General features: G+C 48.6%; 8 protein-coding genes across 8 annotated transcripts; 7 read left to right on the forward strand and 1 right to left on the reverse strand.

Annotated features, from left to right (window-relative positions):
- Positions 1-1,277: 1,277 nt before the first annotated feature.
- Positions 1,278-2,428, forward strand: FPRO_01208 (putative methylenetetrahydrofolate dehydrogenase (NAD+); the record flags this gene model as incomplete). The annotated part of the gene is made up of 3 exons (XM_031234016.1): positions 1,278-1,480; positions 1,567-2,299; positions 2,348-2,428. 3 exons carry the CDS (start codon positions 1,278-1,280, stop codon positions 2,426-2,428), a joined length of 1,017 nt encoding a protein of 338 aa, XP_031075264.1.
- Positions 2,429-4,577: 2,149 nt separating this feature from the next.
- Positions 4,578-7,327, forward strand: FPRO_01207 (uncharacterized protein; the record flags this gene model as incomplete). The annotated part of the gene is made up of 2 exons (XM_031234027.1): positions 4,578-5,318; positions 5,375-7,327. The coding sequence occupies 2 exons, from the start codon at positions 4,578-4,580 to the stop codon at positions 7,325-7,327; spliced, it is 2,694 nt and encodes an 897-aa protein (XP_031075265.1).
- A 906-nt stretch (positions 7,328-8,233) lies between these two features.
- FPRO_01206 (uncharacterized protein) lies at positions 8,234-8,773 on the forward strand (the record flags this gene model as incomplete). The annotated part of the gene is made up of 1 exon (XM_031234039.1): positions 8,234-8,773. The coding sequence occupies one exon, from the start codon at positions 8,234-8,236 to the stop codon at positions 8,771-8,773; it is 540 nt and encodes a 179-aa protein (XP_031075266.1).
- A 368-nt stretch (positions 8,774-9,141) lies between these two features.
- FPRO_01205 (uncharacterized protein) lies at positions 9,142-10,199 on the reverse strand (the record flags this gene model as incomplete). The annotated part of the gene is made up of 2 exons (XM_031234050.1): positions 9,142-9,996; positions 10,152-10,199. The coding sequence occupies 2 exons, from the start codon at positions 10,197-10,199 to the stop codon at positions 9,142-9,144; spliced, it is 903 nt and encodes a 300-aa protein (XP_031075267.1).
- Positions 10,200-12,040: 1,841 nt separating this feature from the next.
- On the forward strand, positions 12,041-13,422 carry FPRO_01204 (putative methionine adenosyltransferase ETH-1; the record flags this gene model as incomplete). The annotated part of the gene is made up of 3 exons (XM_031234061.1): positions 12,041-12,124; positions 12,240-12,905; positions 12,961-13,422. 3 exons carry the CDS (start codon positions 12,041-12,043, stop codon positions 13,420-13,422), a joined length of 1,212 nt encoding a protein of 403 aa, XP_031075268.1.
- A 5,972-nt stretch (positions 13,423-19,394) lies between these two features.
- Positions 19,395-20,015, forward strand: FPRO_01203 (uncharacterized protein; the record flags this gene model as incomplete). Its single annotated transcript, XM_031234072.1, has 1 exon — positions 19,395-20,015. The coding sequence occupies one exon, from the start codon at positions 19,395-19,397 to the stop codon at positions 20,013-20,015; it is 621 nt and encodes a 206-aa protein (XP_031075269.1).
- A 1,896-nt stretch (positions 20,016-21,911) lies between these two features.
- FPRO_01202 (uncharacterized protein) lies at positions 21,912-23,327 on the forward strand (the record flags this gene model as incomplete). Its single annotated transcript, XM_031234083.1, has 1 exon — positions 21,912-23,327. One exon carries the CDS (start codon positions 21,912-21,914, stop codon positions 23,325-23,327), a length of 1,416 nt encoding a protein of 471 aa, XP_031075270.1.
- Positions 23,328-25,056: 1,729 nt separating this feature from the next.
- Positions 25,057-26,382, forward strand: FPRO_01201 (uncharacterized protein; the record flags this gene model as incomplete). The annotated part of the gene is made up of 1 exon (XM_031234094.1): positions 25,057-26,382. The coding sequence occupies one exon, from the start codon at positions 25,057-25,059 to the stop codon at positions 26,380-26,382; it is 1,326 nt and encodes a 441-aa protein (XP_031075271.1).
- Positions 26,383-27,342: the final 960 nt, after the last annotated feature.

A 27,342-nucleotide genomic window follows, 5' to 3' on the forward strand; every position in this document is an offset into this window, starting at 1 on the left:
CCTTTTGAAGGCTTTTGAATGGCTCCGCAGACTTTTCAAGCTCCCTGGATTTTCATACTGTAGATAGGCAGTTCCATCGGCCCATCCCTGATAACAGGATATAATAAGTGGTGATTAATAAATCACAAGAACCTTGAAAAAGCACATAAATAAGCACTTGCTTCTGCGCCCGTTCACCAGCTTCTCTAAAAATCTCTGTGGAATGCTCAGCGCAGTACAAAAAGACCTCGAATTTCCCCAAATCCCGAGTAACAGCGACCATCGAAAGCCATACAGCCACTGGGCGTCTCTGTGCGACCACTGAAAGCGCTGGAAAGCGATATTGAGTTCAGGGATCTGAGCCTTGGAACCTTCTGTGCTGTCCGCTTGGACGACCAGAAGCCAACACATACATATCTCAGCGGGTTTCTGCTGTCAATTCTTGCTCTTCTTTTTTCTGGAAGAAGTGAAATCTTAGGCTGTCAACATTGGCACAGCGATAATTGGTTCCTATTGCAAAACAACGTCGAGGTTGTAAGTGGAACTCCTTGAGCGTTTAACAAGCGCCGAAATCGGCAGAAGCAGAAGCTAGAATCTTCAACTCGAATATGAACAATTACTTAGTTTCCGCGGCATAGCTCCAATGGATGTCAATACAACACGCTTTACTCTGTCCACGACTGAGGCTCAGTAGTCTTTTGATCAGTTTTGATTCTCCGAGTACCAAGATATCCTCGAAAATCTTGAATCTCTAGACCATTCCTCTGTAATTCTCACTTCTGGAACACTATCCCGCTAAGCCTTATGCAGTAAGAGGGGCTCTGTAAATGCTCGACTCTGACTGGATGACAGAAGGGTTCGAATTTTTTTGCGCAAACATTTTTCCTCCAAGATGCCCCTCCATAGTCACTCGGAGTTTTGTTTTCTTTGGTGGGGGAACAATTGCTTGTGATTAACTTGTTCTTCTTTCTCCTCAAACTTCCAGCTTGGTCAAAGTTGAATAAACCCATTTTCCTTAAGGTATGTGACCTTTCTGGAATGTCTCGGGCACTCCATCACGTGCCAAAGGCTCCTGTGACGGCATCATGCTTCTTCCCCCCCCCCTCACCCCAAAAGATGCTGGTAGTACGGCTCATAGCCAGATTAGTGTGGGGATCTTTTCGGTGTGTTTGTTCACCTGGGAAAGACTTCGCATGAGAAGAGAACAGGAGAGAAGAAACAAAATTGAGAAGCAATACATGTGACTGACTATGAGATCTCAGATAGCAACCGGCTTCCGCAGTCTGAAAACCTTTACAATGGCTACCTCAACTGTCCCCAAGACCTGCAAGGTCATCACTGCTGAGACTATCGCCAAGGGTTACCTCGGTGAGGTCAAGGACACACTGGCCAAGATCCAAGGCGAGAACCCTTGCACTCCCACACTGGCTGCTTTCCTCGCCAACGGTGATCCCGCTGCCGTAAAGTACGCTGAGTGGTCCAAGAAGACTTGTGAAGAGAAGTGAGATATTCCTCTGTGTGGCTTGAATATCGCCCAGTCTATCGGGTGATGCTTGCCCCTCGACCTGGCGCTAATGCAAAACATAGCGGATTCAACTTTGACCTCCGAACTGTGGACAAGGAGCTTCTCGAGGAGGAGATCATGAAGGCCAATGAAGATGACGATGTCGACGGCATGATTGTCTACTACCCCATCTTCCCCAACAACCCTTCTCACGACAAGTACATCCAGGAGTCGGTTGACCTTGGAAAGGACGTTGAGGGTCTTCGACACAAGCACATCCATAACATGTACCACAACATTCGCTTCATTGACCCTCCTGAGAACCGCAAGAAGTCCATCCTTCCTTGCACTCCTCTCGCTGTTGTCAAGATCCTTGAGTATTTGCAGATCTACAACCCCATCCTGGCTTCCGGGAACCGACTTTTCGGAAAGACTATCACTGTCATCAACAGATCCGAGGTCAACGGCCGACCTCTTGCTGCCCTCCTCGCCAACGATGGCGCCACCGTCTACTCCGTCGACGTCACTGGTGTCCAGATCTTCACCCGAGGAGAGGGCATCAAGAAGGCCCGCCACCAGGTCGAGGACAAGGAGGGTTGGAAGCTCGAGGACTGTCTTCCACTCAGTGACGTTGTCATCGGAGGAGTCCCCGTCGAGTCTTTCAAGGTACCCACCGAGCTCATCCGCGATGGTGCTGTCTGCATCAACTTTTCCTCGTACAGAAACTTTGATGGTCCCGCCATCAAGGAGAAGGCCTCCATCTACGTGCCGTCCGTCGGCAAGGTTACAATTGCTATCCTCTTGAGAAACTTGGTTGTAAGTGCCCTCCACCATATGACAAAATTTGTGATACTGACCAGTCAGCGCCTCATTGCCAACCGACCCTCCAAGGATGAGTCGCAGAAGAGCGTCGAGGCCCGAGCTGAGGCTTTCGCCGACGACTAAATGCTTTCACACGCAAAAGAAAAGACGTTTTGAAAGAAGGTTATGATTGCTTTGAACTAGACTATGGAAAACGAAACACGACGGGGCTGATACGTCCTGTAAAAGGAAATGCATTTTATAGGAGTTGTCATAGATGGGATATATCAAAAAGCTGGGATGACGGCATGATTGGAAAGACATGTCCAACATAAACCCTTGCGTGAATGTCGTGAGCGTGTGTGGCATTGTTTCACGAACCAGTAAAACAATAAAAGACGGGCAGCTGATTGTTTCACAGTTCATCATATGATCTATTTTGGTATTCCTGTGTTATTATCTGGGCAATGTAAGTGTTACTCATCTGCATATGCTCTCGGGAGCGTCTATTATTGAAAAAGGGCAGTTCTGTGCGGCGCCATCGTCTTTGGTGTTGATGTCGAGAAATGGTTGGTCTATCTTTTCGTAACACATGGAGTGTACGACGTTACTGCATCTACACAGATTCCCCATTGACTCCGCTCGGGGGGTTATTGCTCTAAAACACTAATTATTGTTGCTTTTCTTCCTATTGACTAGAGTACTTGGTGTTTTGTCGGCCTGCTGTCATGAATGGAACAGGTGGCTATTCATCCTAGGGTAGTAAAGTTTAATTAAGATGTTCGCTACATGTTCTGGAAACTTTCCTAATTAGGCATATCACATCTGAAGCGGTGGGTTGAGCTGGCGCCCCTATCTTCAATAAGTCCTTGCGTCTTCCAGGTTTCTTGATCCTTAATCCCGGTCCATAACTGGAATGGAAATTACTTGGTGCAACATATTGATCAACTTAGTTTATCCGTAGTACCGGAGTATACAACCTAATTGGAGGATAGGCCACATATCGTCATGTACTATTGCAGGTATTCTCGTATCCCTTTCTTTTTAGGAGGACAGCGTGTAGAGGCAGTTGTGTCTTGTGTGTGGTGTTTAGACTTTCACTGCAGATCTTTGACTACGCGAAGCCTTTGGCCCTTTTATTGTTCATTGCTGGTCTCTTCACTACGCGCGGCGTCACGACCCTTTGTTTCAATCTTTGGTTTACTGCATTTTGGTAGCCACCAATCAAAGCCTCAGGATGCGACTAGAGCAAAACTAAACGCCTCAAACAAGCAGCAAAACAAGGCGGGATCCCCCATATTTCCCGTTTTGCTCAACGGCTTAGTGGTCATTTTTTCGGGTCAGTCCCTTGATTTAGCAGCGGCTCACTGCATCTAAAACTGGGCGCCGACGCCAAAGATTGAAGAGTGCATTCCAAGGTTTTGCTCGTCATTGTTGAAACTGTGCAATTGAGTTTCTGTTGATCACCTGAAGTCGGCAGCCTCTTCATAAAGTCCTCATGAACAAGCATCATCGTACTCGATTTTTATGACTCTGCCATTGTTTACCTTACCTACTAAGGCATTATAAGCATCCATTCATTGTTAAACTGTGGAGTTCATAGAAGTCTGTTAAGAGGCCCGGGCATCTGCAGGTTCAATTAAAAGGGTACGTACCTCACTCGATTGCGGTTCGTTCAATTAATGGATGGAACCCCAACATCCATCACCACCTATCAGTCGCTCTTTCCGTCCATCCATTGCATTGCTTTTTTCCACATCCCAACTTTCCATTTGGATGCTCTCCTCACTCATTCCTCATGCCTAATTAGGTTTCTGGCTGACTGCGCCCTTTGCGAATAGAACCTTGTTCTTCGCTTTGCTCGGCTCTACATACTAAATCAACGACACGCTCATTCATTCATTCATTCGCTCGCTCGTTACTCGCTCGCCTACGTCTTTTCTTTGTCTGATCGGCATCTCTACCTAATTCCTTGCGCCACGCTACTCTTCTTTTCGACTGGCAAACTCTCAGCCCCTCGAGACATTGTCTCTAATTCTGCCGAATCGCGGACGGCTCACACTCACATAAACAAGAAACAGAACAAAGCCTCCGACAAGCCCACTCGCGTGCGCAACCGAGCTGAGACCGATACGTAGCGGCCTGTCCAAGTACCGTGTCCTAAAATTCAGCCGGTAGCTTCTTAGGCGCTCTTCGAGACGAGACATAATACTGCTGACCGAACATTCTACATACCGAGTACGAGTAACTCGACTGCCTCGCCTCTTGCATCAGCCAACTCGGTATAGAAATTATGGCAGCGCAGACCTTCCCCAACTATAGTCGCGATGTCCGCCATGGCAAGTCTGGCTCAGGTTCTTCACTGAACTACGGGCCAGTCCCTGGTTCACCGACACTCACGAATCCCGACATGATCTTGCCTGACTACGATTGCGATGTTTCCCTTGATGAGCGTTCACAGTCACCCATAAGGATGTGGAATAACGTTCAGACCAACGACATGCGATTCCACCTCCCTTCTTCGCAGAACCAATTTATCGCTGGACCAATTACCCCCTCAACGCCCATCATATATGGAAATGGAACTATGCTATCAGACATTGGCGAGGTGACAGAAGTCGAAAGCGTGGTAGGAAAAGGAGGACGCCGCGGTTCGGCGCATTTGTCCGTTTACAGCAATGATGATCATGTATTGGGCTCATCCCCAACAATAGGGGTAACTCGCATCAAGTCACGATCGCAAATTCTGCAGCGGGAGAGGAAATCTTCGATCGATTCCAACAGTACAATTACTTCGCAAGGCCGCGCTGCGCCTTTCGGGGATTTTGACGATTCTGTCAGCGTCGACGACCTCAACTTTCAGGGCGACGATGAGGAGAGCATGGCATCTTCATATGTTGAGGGCACAGCTGTACGAGAACCCAAGATTCCACGCATAGCTCGTACTCAGGAGGCTATGGAGCAGCGCTATTCGACCAGTTCTCTTAGTGATAGGGCAGAACAGATTCTGGCAAATGCCAAGCAAAGATTAACGGTGGGCTTCACATTGTCCGGCTAAACAATGAGTGCGCAATGCTAACAAGGCTGCAGACGATGGAGGGCAATCTGTCAAGGGCAAGAAGCTCTTTATTCACTCCGATGTCCGATGGGTCAACCCCTTCTCCGCCAATCGTTCGACCTGCAACATCCTTGAGAGAGTCTACCATCCCTCTGAGTTCGAGTCAAGGGCACTCTAGAAATCTTAGCGAAACTAGTTCACAGAATGGTCTTGCCAGCCCAGGCTTCCCGCAACGCTCTGCTAGCGCATTGGGTGCTGCTGGAGGTTATCGACAGCCATTGACTTCATCTAGAAGTGCCGATGCTCTCGGGATTGGATACGGCACCACCTCTCACAGGAGTCCCACGACTCTTGATCCCATGCTGGAAACTTTGAGTGAAGATGAAGGCGGTGCAAATGGAGACAGCCGACGCAGCTCTCATCTCTATAATCAGTTGAGCCCCACGTTCGGTTCCATGACGGATACAGATATGCCTCGGTCCGCATCTGTAGCTCAGGTTCGTGACTTGAAGCATCAGATGAAGGACCTGAGAGGAAAGATTTCCAGTCTCAAGGAGCAAGCACGGGCTGACAGCTTGAAACGCCGTAGTCTGCAGAGCCTCAGGACACCCAGTCCGTTTACTCACGCGAGATGGGATCAAGGACTTCCAGAGTCTCGAACATCACAAGAGACTACTCCGGAAACTCCCGCCTGGCAAGCGCCCTGGAACCAGGGGTCGCCTAAGGACAAAGCAAATGGTCAAATGTCACCTAAGGAGGACTCGAAGGAACCCTCTGAAGAATCAGTGAAAACGTTGGATGCTGGAGCTGAAGATGGCCCTCGCACCTCTGACGCACCGAACGTAGTTGTGGCTCAAGAGCAGAGCGTTTCGCCTCAATTTGATCTTGGAGATGATGTTCAAGTGCAAACGCAAGTGCAAGTGCAAGAAAATGACGACATGAATGATGATGGCGAAACGTGGGAAGGAGATCTGGAACAAGAGGAGGACGATTTTAAGCAGGAGGGAAATGGTTACGGACTACACAATGGAGGGTACAACGACGATGCCGAGGATGACGATGACGACGAGTTTGTGGATTTTGAGAGCGAGAGTGGCGAGTCATCATATCATGATGCCTTTCAAACCCCCGTGTCTCACGAGGATCGGGAGGATGCCTTCGATTACGAGCACTTTTTCCTTCACTCGGCAATGGGAACAATGAGCCAGCATCGACGAGAGAGCTGGAGCAGTGTGAGCTCTGGTGATTCCGTTGAGACAACTCGCGGCCCTATCGTTGCCCCCACTTCTGCACCCGATTCTGATTCTGATCATGAAAGGAGGCCGAGCGTTGATACTATGTCGTCCTTTAACAGTTTTGCCACAGCCACCGAAGGCCGTTTGAGTCGCAACTCGGAATTTGAGGATGCCACAGAGACCATCGTCATCATGCCCGCAGATTCGGATGCGCCCCTGAGCTCGAAACGGGCAACATTTGGTAACTTCAAATTCCCCCGATCAGGAGCCCCTTCGAGAAACGGCTCTGTCGATTATCACCAAAGTCATCCCCGACGTAATACCGTGGTTCGTCGACCTAGTAGCAGCGCAGCTACTTACGCACGCCATCGGCCTTCGATGTCATCTTTCGGGTCCACAGGAACAAACCGAAGCTTTCCTCTCGTAGACAAGTCTAAGGGAACCAACGGGATCTTGACGCCGACAGGTACCCCCGGGGGATCACCCGACTCGGAGCTCAGGCAGATATCTGAAAGTCTCCTCAATGAAGCAGCCGGGTTGGGCGGTATTGAAGGTGGACAAAAGAACGGCAATACTTCCGCTGTACAGGGGCTTGACAAGGAAAGTCAGATCTTGGTCGAAAGACTTGTGGCCAGTCTTGGGAAGTGTGTCCTAGGGTTGACAGAGTCATCAAGAGCTGGTACGGAGGCACGCATGTACCGCAGGAGAATTGATGCTGCGCGACGTATTCTTGAGGGGCTTGAAGAGTGAGTACACTTTCCCGAATACTTCTATCAGGCCAAGTATCGTATCCCGAAGCGGTTGTCTTTTTCTTGCATGGCGCTTTACATGGAGGTGGATAGGGATATTATCACACATGATGATGCTCTGGTTTTGAGCAGACGGAGTTCAGGCCTGTCTTGGATGAGACCAGGTTATTTTCGATACCCTTCAAGTCTAGCGGTTTGCTTCCTTATTTATTCTTAAACTCATGACCTTTACAGGACTTTTTTATAGCTTCAATCACGACATATTTCATCTATCAATTCATGGCACTCAGACTGTCTCTGGCATACTTACGTGCTGTTTGCGCATGTTGGTCCGTGCTAAGATCTTGATCCTTTAGACCCTTACTTAATTAAGGTAGGTAAGATTGCACCATTTTGCATGTGATAGACTCAGATCAGTTCAGAAAGGTGAATGTGATCGAACAACTATATCACAGGCTATTAATTGCTATGTTATAGTTCATAGATCCCCATTTCTATTTGCTTAAGCCACCCTATCATATCGTGGTCCTCGTCGTCGTACTAGTACCTTGTAGACGTCTTTTAACGCTCGTGCTGATATTCCAGAGCACAACTATCCTACTCAGCTTAGGATAAAATCAATTGTGCAGAGAGTAGTCTGATGAAAATCCACAGTGCAGTAATATCCCTATCAGAACTCGGGTAAATACCAGGCCATTTCAGATATCAAGTCACGTTCCAGAAAACAAAGGGCCAAGCAGTAATTAATGCTTACCGGAGCTGGGTATCTTAGACCGCAACTTTCCCTTCACATCTACCCTGGACGCTCGCACAGAAAAGCCACGAAACAACATTTCCCCCACCAGCGTCAACAAACTCAAACCCAAACCTTACACCGACAAGATCCCCATCACAAATTATCGCCGAAATGCCCTCCGTGGAACCTCCAACCCTGGCAACGCACCTCCTCACAGCGCTGCTCCCCCCAGAGCTCGCTGATTCTATCCAAAAGCACATCCTGCACCCACGCTCGCCCGTCCAAATCATCGCGCGCAACGTTCTCGACCAGGCGCAGAGTCTTCTTGACACGGCTGCGCCTCTTCTCGAGCCTCTATTTGATCGCGTCATGATCTTGCTAGCAGAAAACCAAGGCCTCGTCGGTGTGATTGCATCGCTGGTTGTGCTTGCTACTGTTGTAATAATTCTCAATTGGATTCGTCGTCTGCTCATGTGGTGGACTCGCATGGCTATGCGCATCGCGACTTGGGCTTTTCTACTTGCTCTTGCAGCGTGGATCTGGGAGCGTGGTGTCTTTGAGAGCGCAAGGGACATGGCTGTCATGGGCGGCAAGATCGTGGGATACCTGGCCGTCATCAAGGATGTTTGGCTGCAGGAGTATGATCGCTACGAGGCGCAACAGGGCATGGCTGGGACCAGAGGCACGGCTTCCGGACGACGATCGAGATAAACAACGTCCATACAGAAAAAATATATGCGGACAGCGAATACACAGCAATGGCTGTTTGGCATAGGACCCGACACATTTTGAATACCCCCAGAAGACGGAACATCAAGGAAAGCGTCACAAAAAAAGAGCATGGGTATATCATGACCACACAACATAACTCATCCATCAGCATCATTTTTATGATTTATCACGAAAGAGGTGGAAGGGACAGGTTAGGAAAAAGAGCGAGACTGTGACACATCACGTCCAAGCTCAATTCTATCTCAGACCATGAGAAGCAATCAGTAACGCCGGCGCTATGCAATACTACTATCAAGATACCACAGATTCCCCTTTCCCCAGGTTCTCCATTTGCCATTATATCCACACTAGTCATCATGATCCTCATATTCCTCATCATGGGGCTCTTTGGGATCCTGAGCTTCGTGGAACTGTATGCAGTCATCAATGTAGCTCAGAATAGCACCAACACTGTCCTCGTTGGTCACGTCTAGCCTGAGATAGTTGATCATGCTGAAGCTCTCGATCAGGCCAGCCACAGCTCGGTTCAGTCGTCGGAAACTAGCACCTTTCATCACTTGTTCCTTCTCGTCAGGTGCCTTTGACTCGTCATCTTCGGCTTCAGGACCCTCTGTAACACGACGCGCACGCTCGATGGGGTCATCATCGAGCAGACCTACGTCGGGTGTAAGGAAGCGCTTGAGATCCTTCTTCTTCACTTGGCCCTTGACGAGATCCATCTTGGATAGAATGTTGATGTGTGGCACCTCGAGCATGAGCATGGCACTCATAGCACTAAGAGTACCAGAGAAAAACTTTGCTCGATCGACGACGAACGTGGCTTCGAGGAGATAGACAGCGGCCATGCGGATATCAAGAGAGCCCGGCTGGGACAGAAATTTGACCAGAGCGGGTAGAATAGGGACATGTGTGTATAATTCGATCTGGCCAGGCATGTCGAAGATAATGAGATATTCTTCAGTTAGACTGTCGAGAGCTTCAGTCAACCAGTCGAGGTTCTCCATAAGGAACTCAAAGCAATATATCAGGCCACCGTTAGGTCCGAGGCCAACTTCCTCCATAGCATCTTTGAGAGAAATAAGTTCTTTAATGTCGAGATCTGGTTCATGCTCAAATGATTCGGCGGCAGGGTCAAGGTTAATGTAAAAGGCAGAACGGCGATTAAGATTAAGATGAGTGATGAGGGCGGCGCAGAAAGTAGACTAGACGCGACAGAATGTAAAGTTAGTTGGGACGCATTGATGAATGCTGTGAACGAAAAAACAGCACGCGATCCAGGACAGCATGATGAGAACGATGATGCAACAAGAGGCGGTATTGTAGAACAGAGGCAAAAGCAGGGGGCAGCTCCACGTACCTTGCCCGCGCCCGCAGGGCCCATGATCATGGCACCGAACTTGCTCATGTTGAAGATACTAAGATGTTGTATGTTGTTCGTTTTGTTTTAAGAACAAGGGCCGAGATAGCTCCAGGGTCGAGGCTACCAGGTAGCTACAGATTCTAAGCAGCCCCGCTTGCTTGATATAGAGGGGGGCCTAAGCGGCAGAAGAGTATGACAGAAAGGGGTAGCTCTGCACCGTATGGCCAAGGTTCAACGTCGGTTATATCTCGTTGTTTGGAAATCGACGAGGATTACACTTCTCGATGTGGTGACGGTGACGAGCTTGTGAGAGGTAGTGAATTTTGATATGTTCTGGAAGGGAACCTGAATGGTGGGGTAAAAGTTCGGATTTTTTCACACCTTCTTTTCCTCGCCGTTTTTGCCCCTCCTGCTCCGGCGCCATAAAAAAAAAAGTCGTTTCTCAGCCTCTTTTTTCGTTTCTGGCCTCTCGTGTGAAGCTATCTGCCCCGCCATTACTGTACATGTACTAGGTTATCATGCCTAGACTCGGGGCCATCATGATAACTTTTTTACGTTAGTAGAGACAGACACCTTTTCATCGACATCCACTCGACTATCTTCTCCGGATGCTGGTGCACGTGTATGAAAATCCGTCAGGGAATTGGTCAAGGATTATTCTTGGAAGGATTGCGGCTGATAGGTTCGGCAACTCTGGCCCATTATTCCTACAACCGGATATCCTACTTAGATGAGGGGATTGACGGGAAGCGGGGAGACGAGTACGAGTGAGGACGGATTGCAACTGCATTGATGAGCTCGGGTTAGCGAGAGGGTGCAAGAAAAGCGAGATTAACATGTAGAGTCAGGACCTCAACAACTCAACCTATGAGAAACCCCATACTCAGACTTAGACTAGGTACCTTAAGTAATTGAAGCTTAGGAATACATTTGAGTAATTACTCGTAAAAGAGAAAATGGACATTACACAATCAACACTGAGAAGGACATATGCTTTCTTGTATTTCGAACACTGGCAGGCACTTTCTGCAACTGACGGCAGGTGCGATGGCGCAATACTGCCGCAAATTTCGGCTTCCGAAGAACGTGCCTTTTCTGTCTTTCCCAGTGCCATTTACCCCTCCATCGCCAAGGGTAGCGGCCACCGAAAGCCACCACTGTGATAAGGAGTGTACCTGTGCTTCACGCTATTTCCCCATACTAATAAAGGTACCCTCTTATGACTTCGGACCCTGTAGATTTGGATAATCGCGACCGAGGGCCGTTCAACAGGAAAAAAAAAAAAAAGAGCAGGCACTATCTTTTTTTGTCGATCCCCACCTTTTCAGTGAGAAGCCATTGTACTGTAGCATTGGGCAATATTTGATGGGTACATTGAGATTGTAGTCATATGGGCGTAAACCGAGTCATTGCACAAGTCGCGAGTAAGCTCATCCTGCCAGTCGTCTACAAGATCTGGAAGAAAGGACGAAAGAAAAAACTGCCCGGGCCAAGGCACTGACCTACATAAATCTCTCCGACCTTTTTGTAAGGAAAATTCACACCCCCCACTTCGCTCATAATAAAGCCTGCAGCAACGTATTCGCACATCCCCCTCCTTCCCGCCTTTTTCTTTAAGGTACTACTACCTCCCGCTCCCGCTTCGAATCTTTTTCTGCTTTTCCCTTCTTCTTCATCCTCTTTCTACTTCCTCCCTTCTTCAGCGCCTTCTGTCTTTGGTATGTCCTTGTTCCAATTGCTCTCCATTGTCGACTCGCTCTAACATTCAGTCTTTTCAGTGACCTCAACCCCATCGTCACCAGATAAACAGACTTGTCCGGGTCTGCCCAGCTTTAACCGTCACCTCTTTCTCTCACATTCTTCTCCTTCTTGACCTAATCCTCACAATGTCTGCTACCAACGGCACCAACGGCGTTCACGCCGAGCTCTCCTCATGGAAGCACTACAACGAGGGTTCTTTCCTCTTCACTGTAGGTCCCTCCTGACCTTCCCATCGCGTAGCTCACATCTGAGCGATCCCTTATCGGATCTATCAATGTGACCTTGTCTTATTATCCCGCAGTCCAGTCACTGACAATCAACCAGTCCGAGTCCGTCGGTGAGGGTCACCCCGACAAGATCGCTGATCAGGTTTCCGACGCTATCCTCGATGCTTGCCTTAGGGAGGACCCCCTCTCCAAGGTTGCTTGCGAGACTGCCACCAAGACCGGTATGATCATGGTCTTTGGTGAGATCACCACTCAGGCCAAGCTTGACTACCAGAAGGTTGTCCGTGACGCCATCAAGGACATCGGCTATGATGACTCTGCCAAGGGTTTTGACTACAAGACCTGTAACTTGCTCGTCGCCATTGAGCAGCAGTCTCCCGATATCGCTCAGGGCCTTCACTACGAGAAGGCTCTCGAGCAGCTCGGTGCTGGTGACCAGGGTATCATGTTCGGCTATGCCACTGACGAGACACCCGAGCTCTTCCCCCTCACTCTCCTCTTCGCCCACAAACTGAACGCTGCCATGTCCGCTGCTCGCCGCGACGGTTCTCTGCCCTGGCTCCGACCCGACACCAAGACCCAGGTCACCATTGAGTACAAGCACGACAACGGTGCCGTTGTCCCTCAGCGCGTCCACACCGTTGTTGTCTCCGCTCAGCACTCTCCCGATATCTCCACTGAGGAGCTCCGCAAGGAGATCAAGGAGAAGATCATCAAGAAGGTCATCCCCGCCAAGTACCTCAGCGACGAGACCATCTACCACGTAAGTTTACCAAAATACAACAAGGAACAAGAGAAAGTGCTAACTCTCCCTTCAGATCCAACCCTCTGGCCTCTTCATCATTGGTGGTCCCCAGGGTGACGCTGGTCTGACCGGCCGAAAGATCATCGTCGATACCTACGGTGGCTGGGGTGCCCACGGTGGTGGTGCTTTCTCCGGTAAGGATTTCTCCAAGGTCGATCGATCTGCTGCCTACGTCGGCCGATGGATTGCCAAGTCCCTCGTCAACGCCAAGCTCTGCCGACGTGCTCTTGTCCAGCTCTCCTACGCCATCGGTGTCGCTGAGCCTCTCTCCATCTACGTCGACTCCTACGGCACCTCCGAGAAGACCTCCGAGGAGCTTGTCCAGATCATCCGAGACAACTTCGACCTCCGACCTGGTGTCATTGTCCGTGAGCTCAACCTGGACCACCCTATCTACCTCCAGACTGCCAAGAACGGCCACTTCGGTACCAACCAGTCCTTCAGCTGGGAGCAGCCCAAGGAACTCAAGTTCTAAGTTGACCATTGACATTGTATCAAGTCACCAAAGAGTATTCAACAGCTCTCTGCATGCATCTTGAAGATGTTTAATCAGTTCATTTGATTTAGCAAATATAGGCGGCGTACGGTTCTCAACGAAACCTGTGTATCTCCCACCGGAAGGGAGGACGGTCGGTTTCCGGCTTTATTTTGTTTCTAATTTCTATCCAAAAAGCCATTTCGGTTCTAAGGTAGTGGGGATTCTTTTGCGATATATACCAGGCACGGAGTGGGCGTCTTTCAACAAAGACATATTAGGGCAAACCTGCATTTGTGAGGCGAAGCAAAAAAAAGTCAACAGAGACTTGCATTTTAACGATACCACGACAAGGGAATGACAAAAAGACGACGCGTTCGTGTAAGAGCGGCGTTTTGACGAGGAAACAAAAGAACTTCAACATCTTTTTCTTTCCTGGATCTCTAGCCGAGCTGATGCAGTAGGCGGGCGAGACCATGACGCGGTGGAAGTTGGATGGATCATTGGCAAGAATGTCAATTTTGGAGAGAAGTAAAGTGAAGGGCTAGTGTTAGACATGCCCTGTCGCTGCGAATCGAGACAGCAGCTAGACCAAGAAAGAAATCACGTCAAGGGAATACTCGTTCAACATATGTTTGCTGTGAAGTCTGAAGTCTTCTGTCGAATACACAAATAGGTTGGTTGCGCTGTTACTGTCGAATAGTTGTCATGATGGTCTTGGCCACAAACGGAAACCCGAAACTCTCATACCCACGGGGGTAACGCCACGAAGACCCCCTCATCATGACAACCCATTGAACTATACATGAGCTGGTACCATATATAACGTCCTGACGCCGCTTGGTATTCTCTAAGACTAAATCTCCCGTGATTAAACTGCGGTAACCGATAGGGCCAGAAAGGTCCTGGCAACAGTAAGATGTTCCTGGACACAATCACTTCTTTCTTTGATATTGTGGAGTTGCTTGAAGTGATGTCACCCTTACCTCGAAAAGGATACTACTACGGACGATCTACGAGCTTGCGGCTGTGAAGTCGAGATAACAGTTTGTGAGTAAAGTGTGGTGAGGCAGCGTAACATCCCAGCAAGAACAGTGTCTGATGAAAAGTTCACTGCGCCATGTGAGGTCCGAAAGCCCTAGGGGGAAGACCGCTTGAAATCCGCTATATTACCGAACGTAACTGTGACTTGATAAGGTACTTTGTCATTGACCTCTTAACAGAAAGGAGTCCATAGAAGGTTATGTGCCACCCAATGTAATGAGCCCTCCCAGAACCAACGATGGTTTATAGGTGAAAACCCACCCTGACAACATAGGTGCACAAGGCCCCCAGCCTCCACAATCCGGTTGCATGGAAAATCGAACTGGGTGAAGCCGATGCCCCGTGCCGTAAAAAAGTGTTGCAAAGCCTGGGCCCCTTAGACTCATCTGGACCATGTTAAGTGTGTTGCTTGAAGCCGCGTTGCACTCATTCCAACAGCAGCATATCAGCAATCTTGAAGGACAGATGTTTGGATTTGAGGTCTGAAGAGTAAAACAAACAACTGGCTGGCACCGTGAACTTTAGTCCAGTGAACATGTAGTACGTCAGGGGTTACCTTCTAGAGAAGTTCACCACAAATGGAAACGAGAAAGACCCTACTGTCCGCGAGAAAAGGCGTGCCCCAGATCCTCGAAATCTGAAAGTGCCTTCGTGTGGCAATCATTGTTCTGGGCCATTCGCGCCCACAGCTGCTTCTTTTGCCAGGAATTCTCAAAGTTGGATGACACCTCTCCAAGCTTTTGTGCAATCGTGTTTCACGTAGGGTGGGAACTGTCGAATCTTCTGACATAGGGGTAAAAGATGAAGTAGCCTATCTGCCTTTCGGATACCCCTGCTTTATTAGACCTCATATCATTCTTGGAGCCCCTCAATTTAAATCCAGCGCTGTATTGGGACACAAGGGGAGTCTAAGCACATACCGGTCTTGTGATGAAAACATCACAGAGTAATTTTGATTCGACGAGGAAGATCACGGACAAATGGGTTTTGAGAAACGAAGCAGGGATGAAGATACCTCCCGTGAAAGCATTATGGACGAAAAACAAGACAACTCGCCTCCTCAACGATGATTGAAGACCGGAGCCAGTGTCAGCATGTTGGTGGATGACGCGATCTAAAAGCGAGACCAGCAAGTGACACCCTGGTGACTTTATGGCTGCATTTCTCGCAAAATCGAGAACAACTGTTCACTCTCTGGATGCTGTGATTTGCAGAATGGCGCAGTGAGCTTGGCACTAGCCAGCTGCTTTTGCAGCTTTTGATGACCCAGGCCCCAGTGGCCGCACGATCCGATATGGATGTGTGTGCTTGAAGTAGTGCACAGCACTCATTGATACCGACTAGACCACAGAGGCTGCATAAAATACCTGTAATTAAAAAGGGCTTCCAGAGGACCTACGTTCCATGGCCAGTCAACAAGTACTAGCAAATTTACCTCCGCATATGAAGATATGAAGGTTATTTCAGAACAGGCATTCGAAAGAACAACCTTGTCCAATTGATTGAGAAGCCTTAATCTGCATTCAGAAGCCCACTGGCTCATGCCCCATCTCATTTATGATCATGGCTTATACCCAGGTCAATGATGAGGAAGACGCGGCTTGACATAAGCTTTCCAACTTGGCTAGAGGTGATAGGATCAAACCGCCTCAAGAGCAAAAAGAAGGAGCATACAGCGGTTTGAAGAACATGACTTGACTTTGAGACATATTCAAAAAGCCTCGAGTTGTTTGCTTGGTGGCTTACAGGCCCAGTCCTTCGATCCGAAAACCCAGATGTGCCGTTGAGCAAGTTAGGGCATTCCGTTTACCGAGCTGAAAGACTTGCTCAAACCGCTTGGATTGGAGGGGAGTGTAGTCTTCGTCATCCCGTGTGGTATGAATAAACGTGGGAGGGACTATCAACAGACCGTAGGCATTGTTCTTTGGCAAAGGGTGTACTATCAGAAGCTGGCGGTATGTCACAACTGTTACTGTAGGAGGAGTAGATTCACGTCTCATCATCTGCAGATCTTTGTTTGTTTGAGACATAAATTGCGCGAACATGACTGCACAGTGGAGGCAGCTCGTTCAGCCAACGATGTCGGCACTTGACGAAAGGCTATGCTGAAGCCGACGTCGGACCATGAGTACCAGGAGTGAAGTACTCAGCCAACTGGACCCTTGGATCAAGAATTGTCACAGGTGAAACGACCTTTCCTTAGTCCTTCTAGTTGTTTTAGATGTAAACATTGTAGCTGATGCACAGTAGGCTTATACCCATAACATCAATAGCCACCTGTGAATATCGAGTGAAATGTAATCAAGCCCAGAACTGCTGGTATACTCTGCATTGCAGTGTGTCAAGAACCAGCAGGCCGGATGGGAAGAGGATCGTCCCGGGTACGCCATTATAGCGTAGTCACTCTGCTGGTATTCTGGGCTTGGACGCTGAAGGTTAAGGCAGCATAGAAAGTGAGAATTGGGGCCGGGGGCCCAAGCTTGAATAGACAGCAGAACCGAGGAGATGGTTTGGCATTCAAAAGGCTGCTTCGCTTAAACTGGTTATGGTTCTGCAGGAGGTAGATATGACGCCGCGGACCTGGTAGACGTTGGTGACCAGCGCATGGACCTTTGTTTGTTTGTTGGGAAATTGAACGGGCAAGGTTTCCTTCGGCGAATTATACAGAGTGTGAGTGGGCAATATGATATTGTTTGTCGGTAAGGAGGTGGTGTGGTGTGGTGTGGTGTAGTTTCGTCCTAGACTGTCTGAAGGGTGTAAGTCCCCGAGATGCATCACGGCAGGGATGATGGATGGTTGTGACCGTTTGGAACATGCACTTGTCAGCCCAAGAGAGGAAGCTCGTAGGGAGGACGTATCTACTTTCTATTGTCGGCTGTCATGGGTACATTTGTGTTGGCTGAGGTGTACAGAACCGAGTTTGAGTGTGCAAAAGTTGGAGGGAGAATGAGACTCTGGAGGTTGCGGAAGGCGGCAGGAGTCCGTAAATGTGGACCTGGGCCACGGGCGCTAAACCCGAAGTGGGCCTCAATAGGAAGCGAATAGGCGGCAGGTGTCGCCCGTGGTCGGTGCCTCGATTCAGCCCATTCGGTCGGGACTGCGGGCTGACAGGGGGGTTTTACCGGGGCTATTCGACAACAATACTAAGCGCGTCTGGGGACAATAGGAAGCAACAAGCCGCCAAGCCGCGCCCCGAAAGCCACCTTTACGCCTTCCGCGTCCGCATCGGCCAACCACGTTCCGCCAAAAGGTTCGCTTTTCCAATGTCGGTCGTGACTGACTGATGTTCAATCTCAGAGTCAGCGCTTTACTGCACTGAGGTTGGTATTGATGACTTTGTCTTTAGAATGTGCTGATCATGAAGAAAAGGGATACAATACCTAAACGATCATCTATTAACGAGTAAGTACTAAGGTACTCAGAATGTAGGAAGGTCACAGCCCTGATGGTTACTTCATTCAATGCTTCTCTTGTTGGACTTAATTCATACCGTGGCTACAGGTAGGTTAGTATTGTCGATCTCCGAAACCTTGCGTTGAAACTCCCCAATATCATATATGATAAAGGCTGGATTTTGTCTCAAAAGTTCTTTCGATTCTGTTGGCCAAAGTTTGATACCTGCACATTACCGTTTGGACTCATGCAGGTGATAACCCCAGAAGCAACGAGGACAAAATGAACATGTAACCATCCAACTGCTTCAATAGGAAATAAGACCCGCCAGCGAGAACAGGCAAGACATGAGAATGCACGCATAGGTTATACCCTGATACAGGCTTTGACGTGACTACTTTGCCCTATCCGGTGCTAGAACCCATCCCATTCCATGGTGATGGTATTCGGTGGTAGGTGGTCATCGCGTTGGTTTCAGCCATCTTCTGCGTATGTGGAGGGGGCGTAGATAGAGTCTGATGAGAGAGATCAACAATACCCGTTTCAATAAGTCCGAAATCCTTCGCGAGAGCATATCCTGTGCACAGTACAATGCAGACAATGAACCCGGCCTGACGGACGTTAGTTTCGGCTGAGGCTGCAAGTCTCTTTTTTCTTAGCTTGGCCACGCCATGGCACACGACATTATGCTATCCAACCTCTTGTGCTTGTGACATATCGTGCTGTGTTCATGTTGGTGGCTTGTATTTTTTTCTTTTTTTTTTTTGACTGAATCAGGTAGATGTCAGTTATGCCTGAGCGCTATAGGATCCATTCTTCCTCCCGTGCCTATTATTGTGCCATATTGTAGTTGCAGATGAAATGGTGGCTTACAAAGTCTCAGCCTGAAGTCGATGCATGCCATTTTCCCCTGTACCCCCTTCTCCTGTGCAGGTAGATGGGATTCTTCTACAAATCTTGTTTGCTGTGATTTTCTTGTACTTCTCTCTCACTGCAGATATCACAACGCGGCTCCACGTAGACAATCAATCAGGTGTTGAATAGGTTCTATCTTATTATGATTAGTGTTGGTATTGTCCAGCACTCAGAGGAAACTTGCTCAGTTCCCCCTTTTCTTGTTCTCCCTTCAGCCCAACTATATCTAGATACCGTTCCCGCTTCCTTTCCGGAACATCTCTCTCTGAACCTCTTAACTCTATCCAGAAATCACTTCATCCTCGCGTCACCTCAACCCCAGCAAGCCAGAGACAGCACTATCACACGTGGCGCATAGCTCTCGACCACCACCTCGCCCCCTGGCCTTTACCTATTGTGTCGAGGACAAGATCTTGTCTTTCCCCGTTATTAACGGCAATTTTATCGTCGAGAAACCTTTATATATGACTGGCCTGTCGCACTGGACTTCCTCTCCTGCATCAACACAAACATCTTATCCAGTAACATCACCTGACTCTGCTCTCCTTTTCTTCGGACAGCATCGTTACCCGAGCACACAAATACATCTTCCCTTACATAAAATAAAATAAAAAGAAGTCATGGACGCTCCCAACAATACTTCTCAATCTCAGGACCCCCAAGTCGATGTCCCCAAGGAGAACAGCCCTCCTCCAGCCTACACACCACGAAGAGTTCCCGCCGCTGATTTCACTGCCATGATGGCCAGAATTATTCAAGAGAGGCGGGATGCTCTCCCTAACATGGGTGGAAGTATCCCACACCCTCAGCCCCAACAAACCACCTGCACTTCCCTGCTTTCTGATACTGTGGATGATGACCAAGATGAGACATCTGAGGGAAGCTCACCCATCAGCCTCAAAATCGACACATCTGTCAATGTTTCACGAAACAACAACATCGTGTGCCTCACAGCCACTCCTGCAGAACAGGCCAACGCTATCGCCAAGGCCGTCGTGCAAGCTTTACACGAGGGAAGCTCTGGCCGTTGCGGCATTCCAATGATTGACGAGTCTGGCTGCCCTCGGCCCTTGAGTATCCAGGTCGATGCGGGCCTGAATGTTGAGGGAACAGGTAATGTCATTGGAGGCCGAGATGTCATTGGAGGTCTCATCCAGAAACGTGCTGGACCTTCACTTCGACTTAACCTGGATGATGAGGAAGACTTGGCCCCTACTAAAAGACGGCGAACAAGTCATTGAATGAATAATACCATGCTACATCTCTGGAAATGGTTGGATTAGGAGGTTGTTGGGTAATCACGAGCAAGCATTTCCAACGAACCTGGTGAAGGTGGATTCGAGTGTTCCTTGAGGTCTATGTTAACTAGACTTTTCTCGCGGGATGCTGAAAAGAGAACAGCAATACTGAGAAGGATATTGACGGCCTTTTTATGATTAGAGATGAAGGGCATGGGGTTGAGGAGTTTATTCATTCATTCTTTCTTTCTTTCTTTCTTTCTTCCTTGACCAGCCGGACCCTGAAGGCCGGTGATATTCATGTAGCACAGCGGAATTAATTCCTGATTTAATATGAGAACCATTGCTTTGTCTCAGCCACAGATTAAATGATAATCAATTAACTGTGCTACCAAAAAGAAAAGTCGACTCATTGTCTACGGGATCTCTGGGATCCTCATGTCAGGCGAATATCTACAGTGCCGCCTGCTATTGAGAAAGAGTAAGGTATTCTTGGGATGCGAATAATCAGCAGAGGATATTCCTAACTGGTGATATAAAGTGATATACAAATATGATAAGAGCTTCCTTGGTTATAATTTCCGTCTCTTTCTTAAACTTCATGCTGTAATATTGGGCCCTCTTTGTTGGAAATCCTTATTGTGTTCCATTGTGTTACATGTCACTCACCTGCCACCTTCAACATGACCGTGCCATTCTTCACCTCGACTTTCACGCGTCTTTTGAACTCGAGCAATCTTCAAGCTACTCTCAACAAGGAAACCAATTACTTGGGAATAATCAATGATAGACTTGCTTCGTTCCTACGCTCTCGATTCTCAATAATCGCATCCCTTCCAACGCCATTCCCGCCGTGATCGCATTCCCCCAACGCTAAGGCGTCAACGTTTCAATCGTCAGGCAGGGAAAACCAGGAAACAAGAGGCAACCCCCCCTTTCCAATGGAATGGTACTGTAGCTCGGGTCGCTTGAGCAGATGGTGCACGGTCATCCTGTCCCTCGGTCCCTTTTAGCATACACGCTATCCATTGTTTGTCCCGTCCCAGCTCAGAGGATCGGGATCAGCCAAGTCGAGCCGGTGCAATTAGTCTGGCAACCGTGGAGGTAGATTACCTATTGACACCCATCCATCTCAATGTGCAGCTTCAGCCTTGCTTTGTGTGCTCTATTGTCGGTTCCCCGATGGAATTGTTCATCGGCCAAGTCAGAACGCCAACACTGAACCGTATGCGTTGGGCCTTCACAGTTCTGCTCTTCTCTTGGGAAGGGCTTGGAAGGCTTAGCCTATATGCCAGCCCAGTCTGTTACTGTAGCTGTGTTAAGCTTACTTTCAGTGTGTCGGCGCCAGATGAAACACCCAAGATGAAAAGTCTGACTTGGTCCGGGGAGTCTCCCTCACTTGGCACCCTTGGCAATGATGACGACGCAAGCTGAGATGACTTCAGCTCCCATGATACAGTAGCTTACACTCTCTTGCTACCCCTGCTCCGTTAGGCTTTTACCGTCTTTTGGGTGCTTCCATGTCCCCGCCACTTTATTCGAGGGGTCCAATTGACATGAAAACTGGCCCCGCGCACTCCGAACTAGGCCTGCATAGGATAGCTCCATGAGGTGAGCTTCAGAAGCTCCCAGCTTCCTGACCTCCCCCTACCGCATTCAGACTCAGACTCAGCCTCAGACTCAAGATCTTGGCCTCGATTCTCTTAATTTTTACACGCGGGAGGAGCTTACCTCCGGCCTTTCCTGCTTGGCTTCAAGCTTGGCTGTCTGTCTTTTTTATTTCACCCTTAACAAACCTCTTCTTCGGGTACCTAGCTTCAGCCACTTTCCACGAGGTTTCGCAATAAGCGCCATCATTCCATTCAATTAGTGACCACCTTATTTGCGACAACCACAGCCATGGCTCACCTCACCATTCGCAATCTTACTATCAACCCAATCGAGCTCATAGAAATCGAGAGGTTCGAGGGCCAAACTGTGAGAACCGGCAATGTCCTCTCAAATATGACAAGCCATATCAGTGGCTTCATCAAGGCTTCCGACTTCAGCTCTCGCCAAACCCAGGCCAAGGGCGAGCCCATTCACAAGGAAAATGCCTCTGTCAAAGTTGAGCCCTTCAAGACCAAGGATTCTGGCATCCGAGCCGCCGACAAGAATAAGGAGGTGGTTCGTCTTACCTTCAAATATGAAGATCACAAGTATCAGGTCGACATCCCCAGCCCCTCCAACAAATCTTCTGTCATGAAGAACCTGGACGGAGGCAAACATGACCTCACTGTCGTTTATACCCCCAACGGTGCCTTTCTCGCCATCTTCTCTTCTGCCCAACTGCATCGCTGGATGCACGAGCTTCACGACGACTGGCCACTCACTCTGCTCTCGATTCCTGGCACGCACAATTCTCCTACCTGCTATACTGCTCTTCCTTCTGTTCGGTGTCAAGCGGTTGACGTCTTGGAGCAACTCAAAAATGGTGTTCGGTTCCTCGACGTTCGAGTGTCCGTCAGTCCTGACGATGATGAACTTGCTCTTGTCCACAGCGTGTTTCCCATTTCCTTGACTGGCACAAAGTACTTCAGACACATGCTCGAGGATATTTACAAGTTCCTCGACGAGAACAGCAGTGAGACTGTCATCATGAGTATCAAGCGCGAAGGTACTGGAAGGGGCAACGACGAACAACTCGGAAAATATCTGAAGCACAGCTACGTCGATAAAAGACGAAGTCGATGGTGGACTGAGCCCAAGATTCCAACTCTGGGTGGTGCCCGTGGTCGCATTGTCATCGTCCGCCGTTTCAACTTGGACGGCGAGATGAAGAAGACATGCTGGGATGGTCGAGGTTGGGGTATTGACGCAGGCGCCTGGCCCGATAATTGTGAAGACGGCAAGGTGCCGGGAGGTATTATCCGTGTCCAAGACTTTTACGAAATTACTGAGAGCCAGAATATAGAGAAGAAGATCGAGTACTGCCGTCGGCAACTCGAACGCGCTGCTGAGCAGACCTTTGCTCTCGCTGGGATGGATGGTCATAAGGAGGATGCTAGTTTACCCCCCTTGTTCGTCAACTTCCTCACAGCGAGCAACTTCTTCAATGCAACCTGCTGGCCAGAGCGTATTGCTGCCAAGGTCAACCCTTCTGTTATCGAGTACCTTTGCATGTGCCACGGCGAGGATGGCAAGGGGCCAAACAAGCTCAAGATCGGTTCTGCAGGTACAGGAGTCGTCGTCACCGACTGGGTAGGCCACAAGGATGATTGGGATTTGATCCGCTGCATTGTTGGAATGAACGCAAGGCTGCAGCTCAAGAGATAAGTTTAGTACATGCTAGAGTGAACGAGAACACAATAGGCGTAAAAAGAATGGATATCTACGGACATAGCTGTACCATTCCCAGGTAGGAAACATCTGCAACATTCACACATATTTACATTTACACAAAGAAAGGCATAGCATGGCTTGGTAAATTATATATTCTCATATTACATAATTCTTGAAGTACAATAACTTCGCGATCATTAATCGTTGAATCTAATGAAGCTGGTTAGCTATGGCATCTTCACAATGTTGCAAGAAAAGGCATGTGTCAAGGAAACCATATCAGTTCTCCAAGGTGAAAAGGTTGTTCGTCACGATGAACTCGGATAGAGCTAATAATAGCAGAGTCATCATATGGCAGGGGTGTGCAGATATGCGCCAGGAAAATGCTATCTTACCATTCATGATACCAGAATGTCTATTGTATACCTATGACGGAGTTAGCGTCCGCCGTCATGGAGGTTGGCAGCAAAAGCGCAAGAACAAATCTATACAGGTTAGCCATAGAATCGCGTATTGCGAGAGCATTGGAAGCATACCAATCAATCAGATGTTGATGTTGTGTTCATATCCCAAGGTCCGAAGACCAAGAGTCAAACAGTGTGAATACTAAAAAAACAACTCATCACGAAAGGGATGTATGTGCAAGAGTAAGAATTCTTTGTTTAGGTACCTAGATCCTCAAAAGTCAGTCACCAGTTCTTTAACCAGATATCGACAAGAATCCATTTCCACAGGAGCCACGATCAGGTGACGAAGTATCAACAAGAGGTCCCACTACACACCCACCACAAGGATTTGTACGTCCTTGCTTTTCTAAGGCGGGAGGCAGCAGTACTCATTTATGTCCGCCCGTTCGTTCAAATCTTCATCATAAAGTGGCTGAGAGCGCTTGAGAGGAAGAAGAAATTTACCTATTGACAAGCGCGAGTTAGCAATTGCATCAGTAGAAAACGGTGCAAGCAAAGAGGCATTGTGATCTCCTGTCAGACAAGGCTGAAACTTATAACAACAGTATCCACATAGTATATTAAGAATGAGGAATCCCTAAGGTGTCGTTTTGATCATCACTCGGAGAGGGTTGGGGGGGGACAAAGGAAAATATATACCAACCTTTTCAGTTTATAGCAAGAGATGACGCGCTCGATCGGGAGACGCGTCCATTGTATGGCTAGCAAGGAAACAAACAAAACTAGTGACTGGTCAGTAAGAGGTTTGCGACAAAAACATCCTGCCGGTTCTGAGGTCCAAAGCTTTCTCAGTGTAATTCTAGAGATTGCTATATCACCATTGTGCTGGTCTGATTTGGATTGTTCGTGTATGATGTTCATCATGTGAAGCAGAAAATAAAGCAGGGAGAGAGAAAGATTCTTACCTGTAAGTAATCCAAGGTCATGATCGCGCAAAATTGACAACGCCTTCGCATCGTGTGCGCGAGCCAGACCTTGAGGAATGAAGAGGGAGAGGTTTGAGCGAAGGAAAATCGAAGACAAGAAAATTTATTGTTGGTGGAGGTCACAATTGCTGACTGTACAATCGCACTAACCTTGTTTCGTGCTAGATGAACCCCGCAATCTGCCACCCGGTCCTTACCGTGTGGCGCATGCTGTGGCGAATTATCACCGCCATAAAGGCCCTCATACCGCCCGAGCTGAATGCGTTGTACTTCAGCTTACGCACCTCACTTTCCAACACCGTTGGATTGGAAACAACAAAAAACCTCACTATGGCGTCTTTAGAGGCGCTGTTGGGTCCGATGGCCCGACGGCTTCTTAAAGTCGCTGTAGCCAAAACCACAAATGTGGTTCGGACCAAGCTCGTCTTCATGACGCGGCCCCTGCAATCCCAGCTTACACTCAGAACCGCCAGAGTTGCTCGTCAACCAATTCACCCCGTTGCTGTGCTCCGACAGCAGAAGCGCCATCCTAGATGGTTCTCGAGCTCTGCAGCTCAAAATTTCAACCGAGTCATTAGGAGATTCGTTAGCTCCGAGCCCAAGGCTGCCCGGTTCGATCGATCCAAGCTCCCGACTTCGAACACATCTCGACGTGTTGCCCAGTTCTCCGGCCGAGCTCCTTTTGCCAATGCTCTTCGACCGAATCTGACCGGTGGTGCTTTTCCTCGCAGTGCTGGCGGATACAGCCTCGGAGGCAGTGCTCGGTACTTCTCGCATACTCCGGCAGCTCCGGCCCAGGTTGTGCAGAACGTCTCCCAAGCCATGAGAGCGTTCTTCCTCTCCGGCCAAAAGCTCCGCTACGATGGTCTTGGACCTCGAGGCGAGCGACAGTATCGTGCTGTGTCACCGGTCGAAGATCAGGCGATGCACAAGCTCTCGGCCTTCTCCCACTCCGCTCCCGGCTCTTTCATCGACTTCCAGCTCAGCCCTACGGTCACAGCTCTGAGCCCTCTCGCTGCGGCCATTCCCTTTGCCTCCGAGACCTCTGGTTTCAAGGCTGAGGCCGCCGCTGGGGGCGCTTCCCTCAACACTGAGGGTTTCCTCGATGTTTTGTCCTCTGACTTTGGACGAGCATTGCAAGACCTCACGGCCATCAATGCCGACCTCCGCAGGCTTGCAGTGCTGGGTGACCTCCCAGTCTTATTAGAGAAGCATAATGTTCTTCGAGTCCGCTTTCCAGGCGTTGACGCTGAGACCATTGAGCGACTTTGCGATGACATTGGTATTCAGCGCGGTGTGGTGGGCCAAGATGCCGATTTTGATCATGCAGTCGGTGTTCCGGTTGCCCTCCGTTTCCCGTTCGCTCCCGATGGCATGAAGTCGGCCTTGACCCCCAGCGTATCAGTCCGATCACTCGAGGGCTACGAAACTGACGAAATCTCAACTCTAGACGAGGAATACTTTGTTCAGCAGTCATATCTGGACGAAATGATAAATAGTCCGTGGTTGGCTGAGACCGAGGGGTACGAGACGATGTCACCTCCGGACAGCTCTTCAATAGCTGGACCGTCGGAAGACTATGAAGGCCTTGAAGGCATCTACCGATTTTTGGAGGAATGTGACCAGGCCAAGGGAAGAATTGGCCGAGCGAATTGATTTTGAGCGAAACGATACCAGAATGCCACATGAACTGATTGGGCATTGAATTTGATGACCGACACTCTCTACACCTGTTTTACCAGCAAAGGCTGGATTTAGTCTGAAACTGTAACTAGCTTGTTACCAATTGATTTCCTTGAGTGAACAATTAGCCTGTGGACTCTATTGAACAAATGCGTGATATTCGTGATAAACAAATTGGTTGGTAATGATATATTGCTAAGTCATAATCTTACCAGTTTTTATGAAATGCCTATGGACCCCGATTGTATGCAGTTCTTTGACTCTTCTCAGATGGTTCTGTCTGGTAGCTGACTCATTTGTTGTATCGATGGATCAGATGGTTGTCTTGGTGTAGTAGGGGAGACTTTCTGAGACGGTTGTGAAGTTGGACGTTGCGGGTTGAGAAGATTAGTGCGAGTAGATATATCTTGCAGAAACAATGCCATTGAGAACATTTGGGCACAGCGATGCTGGCATTCAATGGAAGAGGACGACATTGTAGTCTAAGCTATTGGTTTACGATGAGTGTTGATGCTAGCGGTGAGATGAGGAGACGTTGAAAAGTGGATGGGCAAGGCATTGATGAAGTTACCCTGTGGCGAGATATCGCATATGCAAAAAAGTCATGAATACGACCTACTTGCCTAGGAAGCTTGTGACAATCACACGATTGAGCAGAGCAGTTTTATGAGGAGCGATTATCACATACATCTATCTTAATCCTTTGAAACCGTACGGCCAGTGAGTTATGACGAGTATCATGGGATTGATTCTCTGACTTCTGATTCAAGCTCACGTGGAGACATAGAATCAATAGCCATACCGAATACACAATTGATTTAATTACCCAATAGTATGAAATCCCCTTAGCAACAAGTCTAATGATGTTCTGATCACATGTGAAAGTCTTTACTCGATTTCAATATTTTGGTGTTGTTTGAGGCTACAACTATT

Source organism: Fusarium proliferatum (genome assembly GCF_900067095.1).
Source record: "Fusarium proliferatum ET1 genome assembly, contig: FPRO_scaffold001, whole genome shotgun sequence".
Classification (NCBI taxonomy): Eukaryota; Fungi; Ascomycota; class Sordariomycetes; order Hypocreales; family Nectriaceae; genus Fusarium; species Fusarium proliferatum.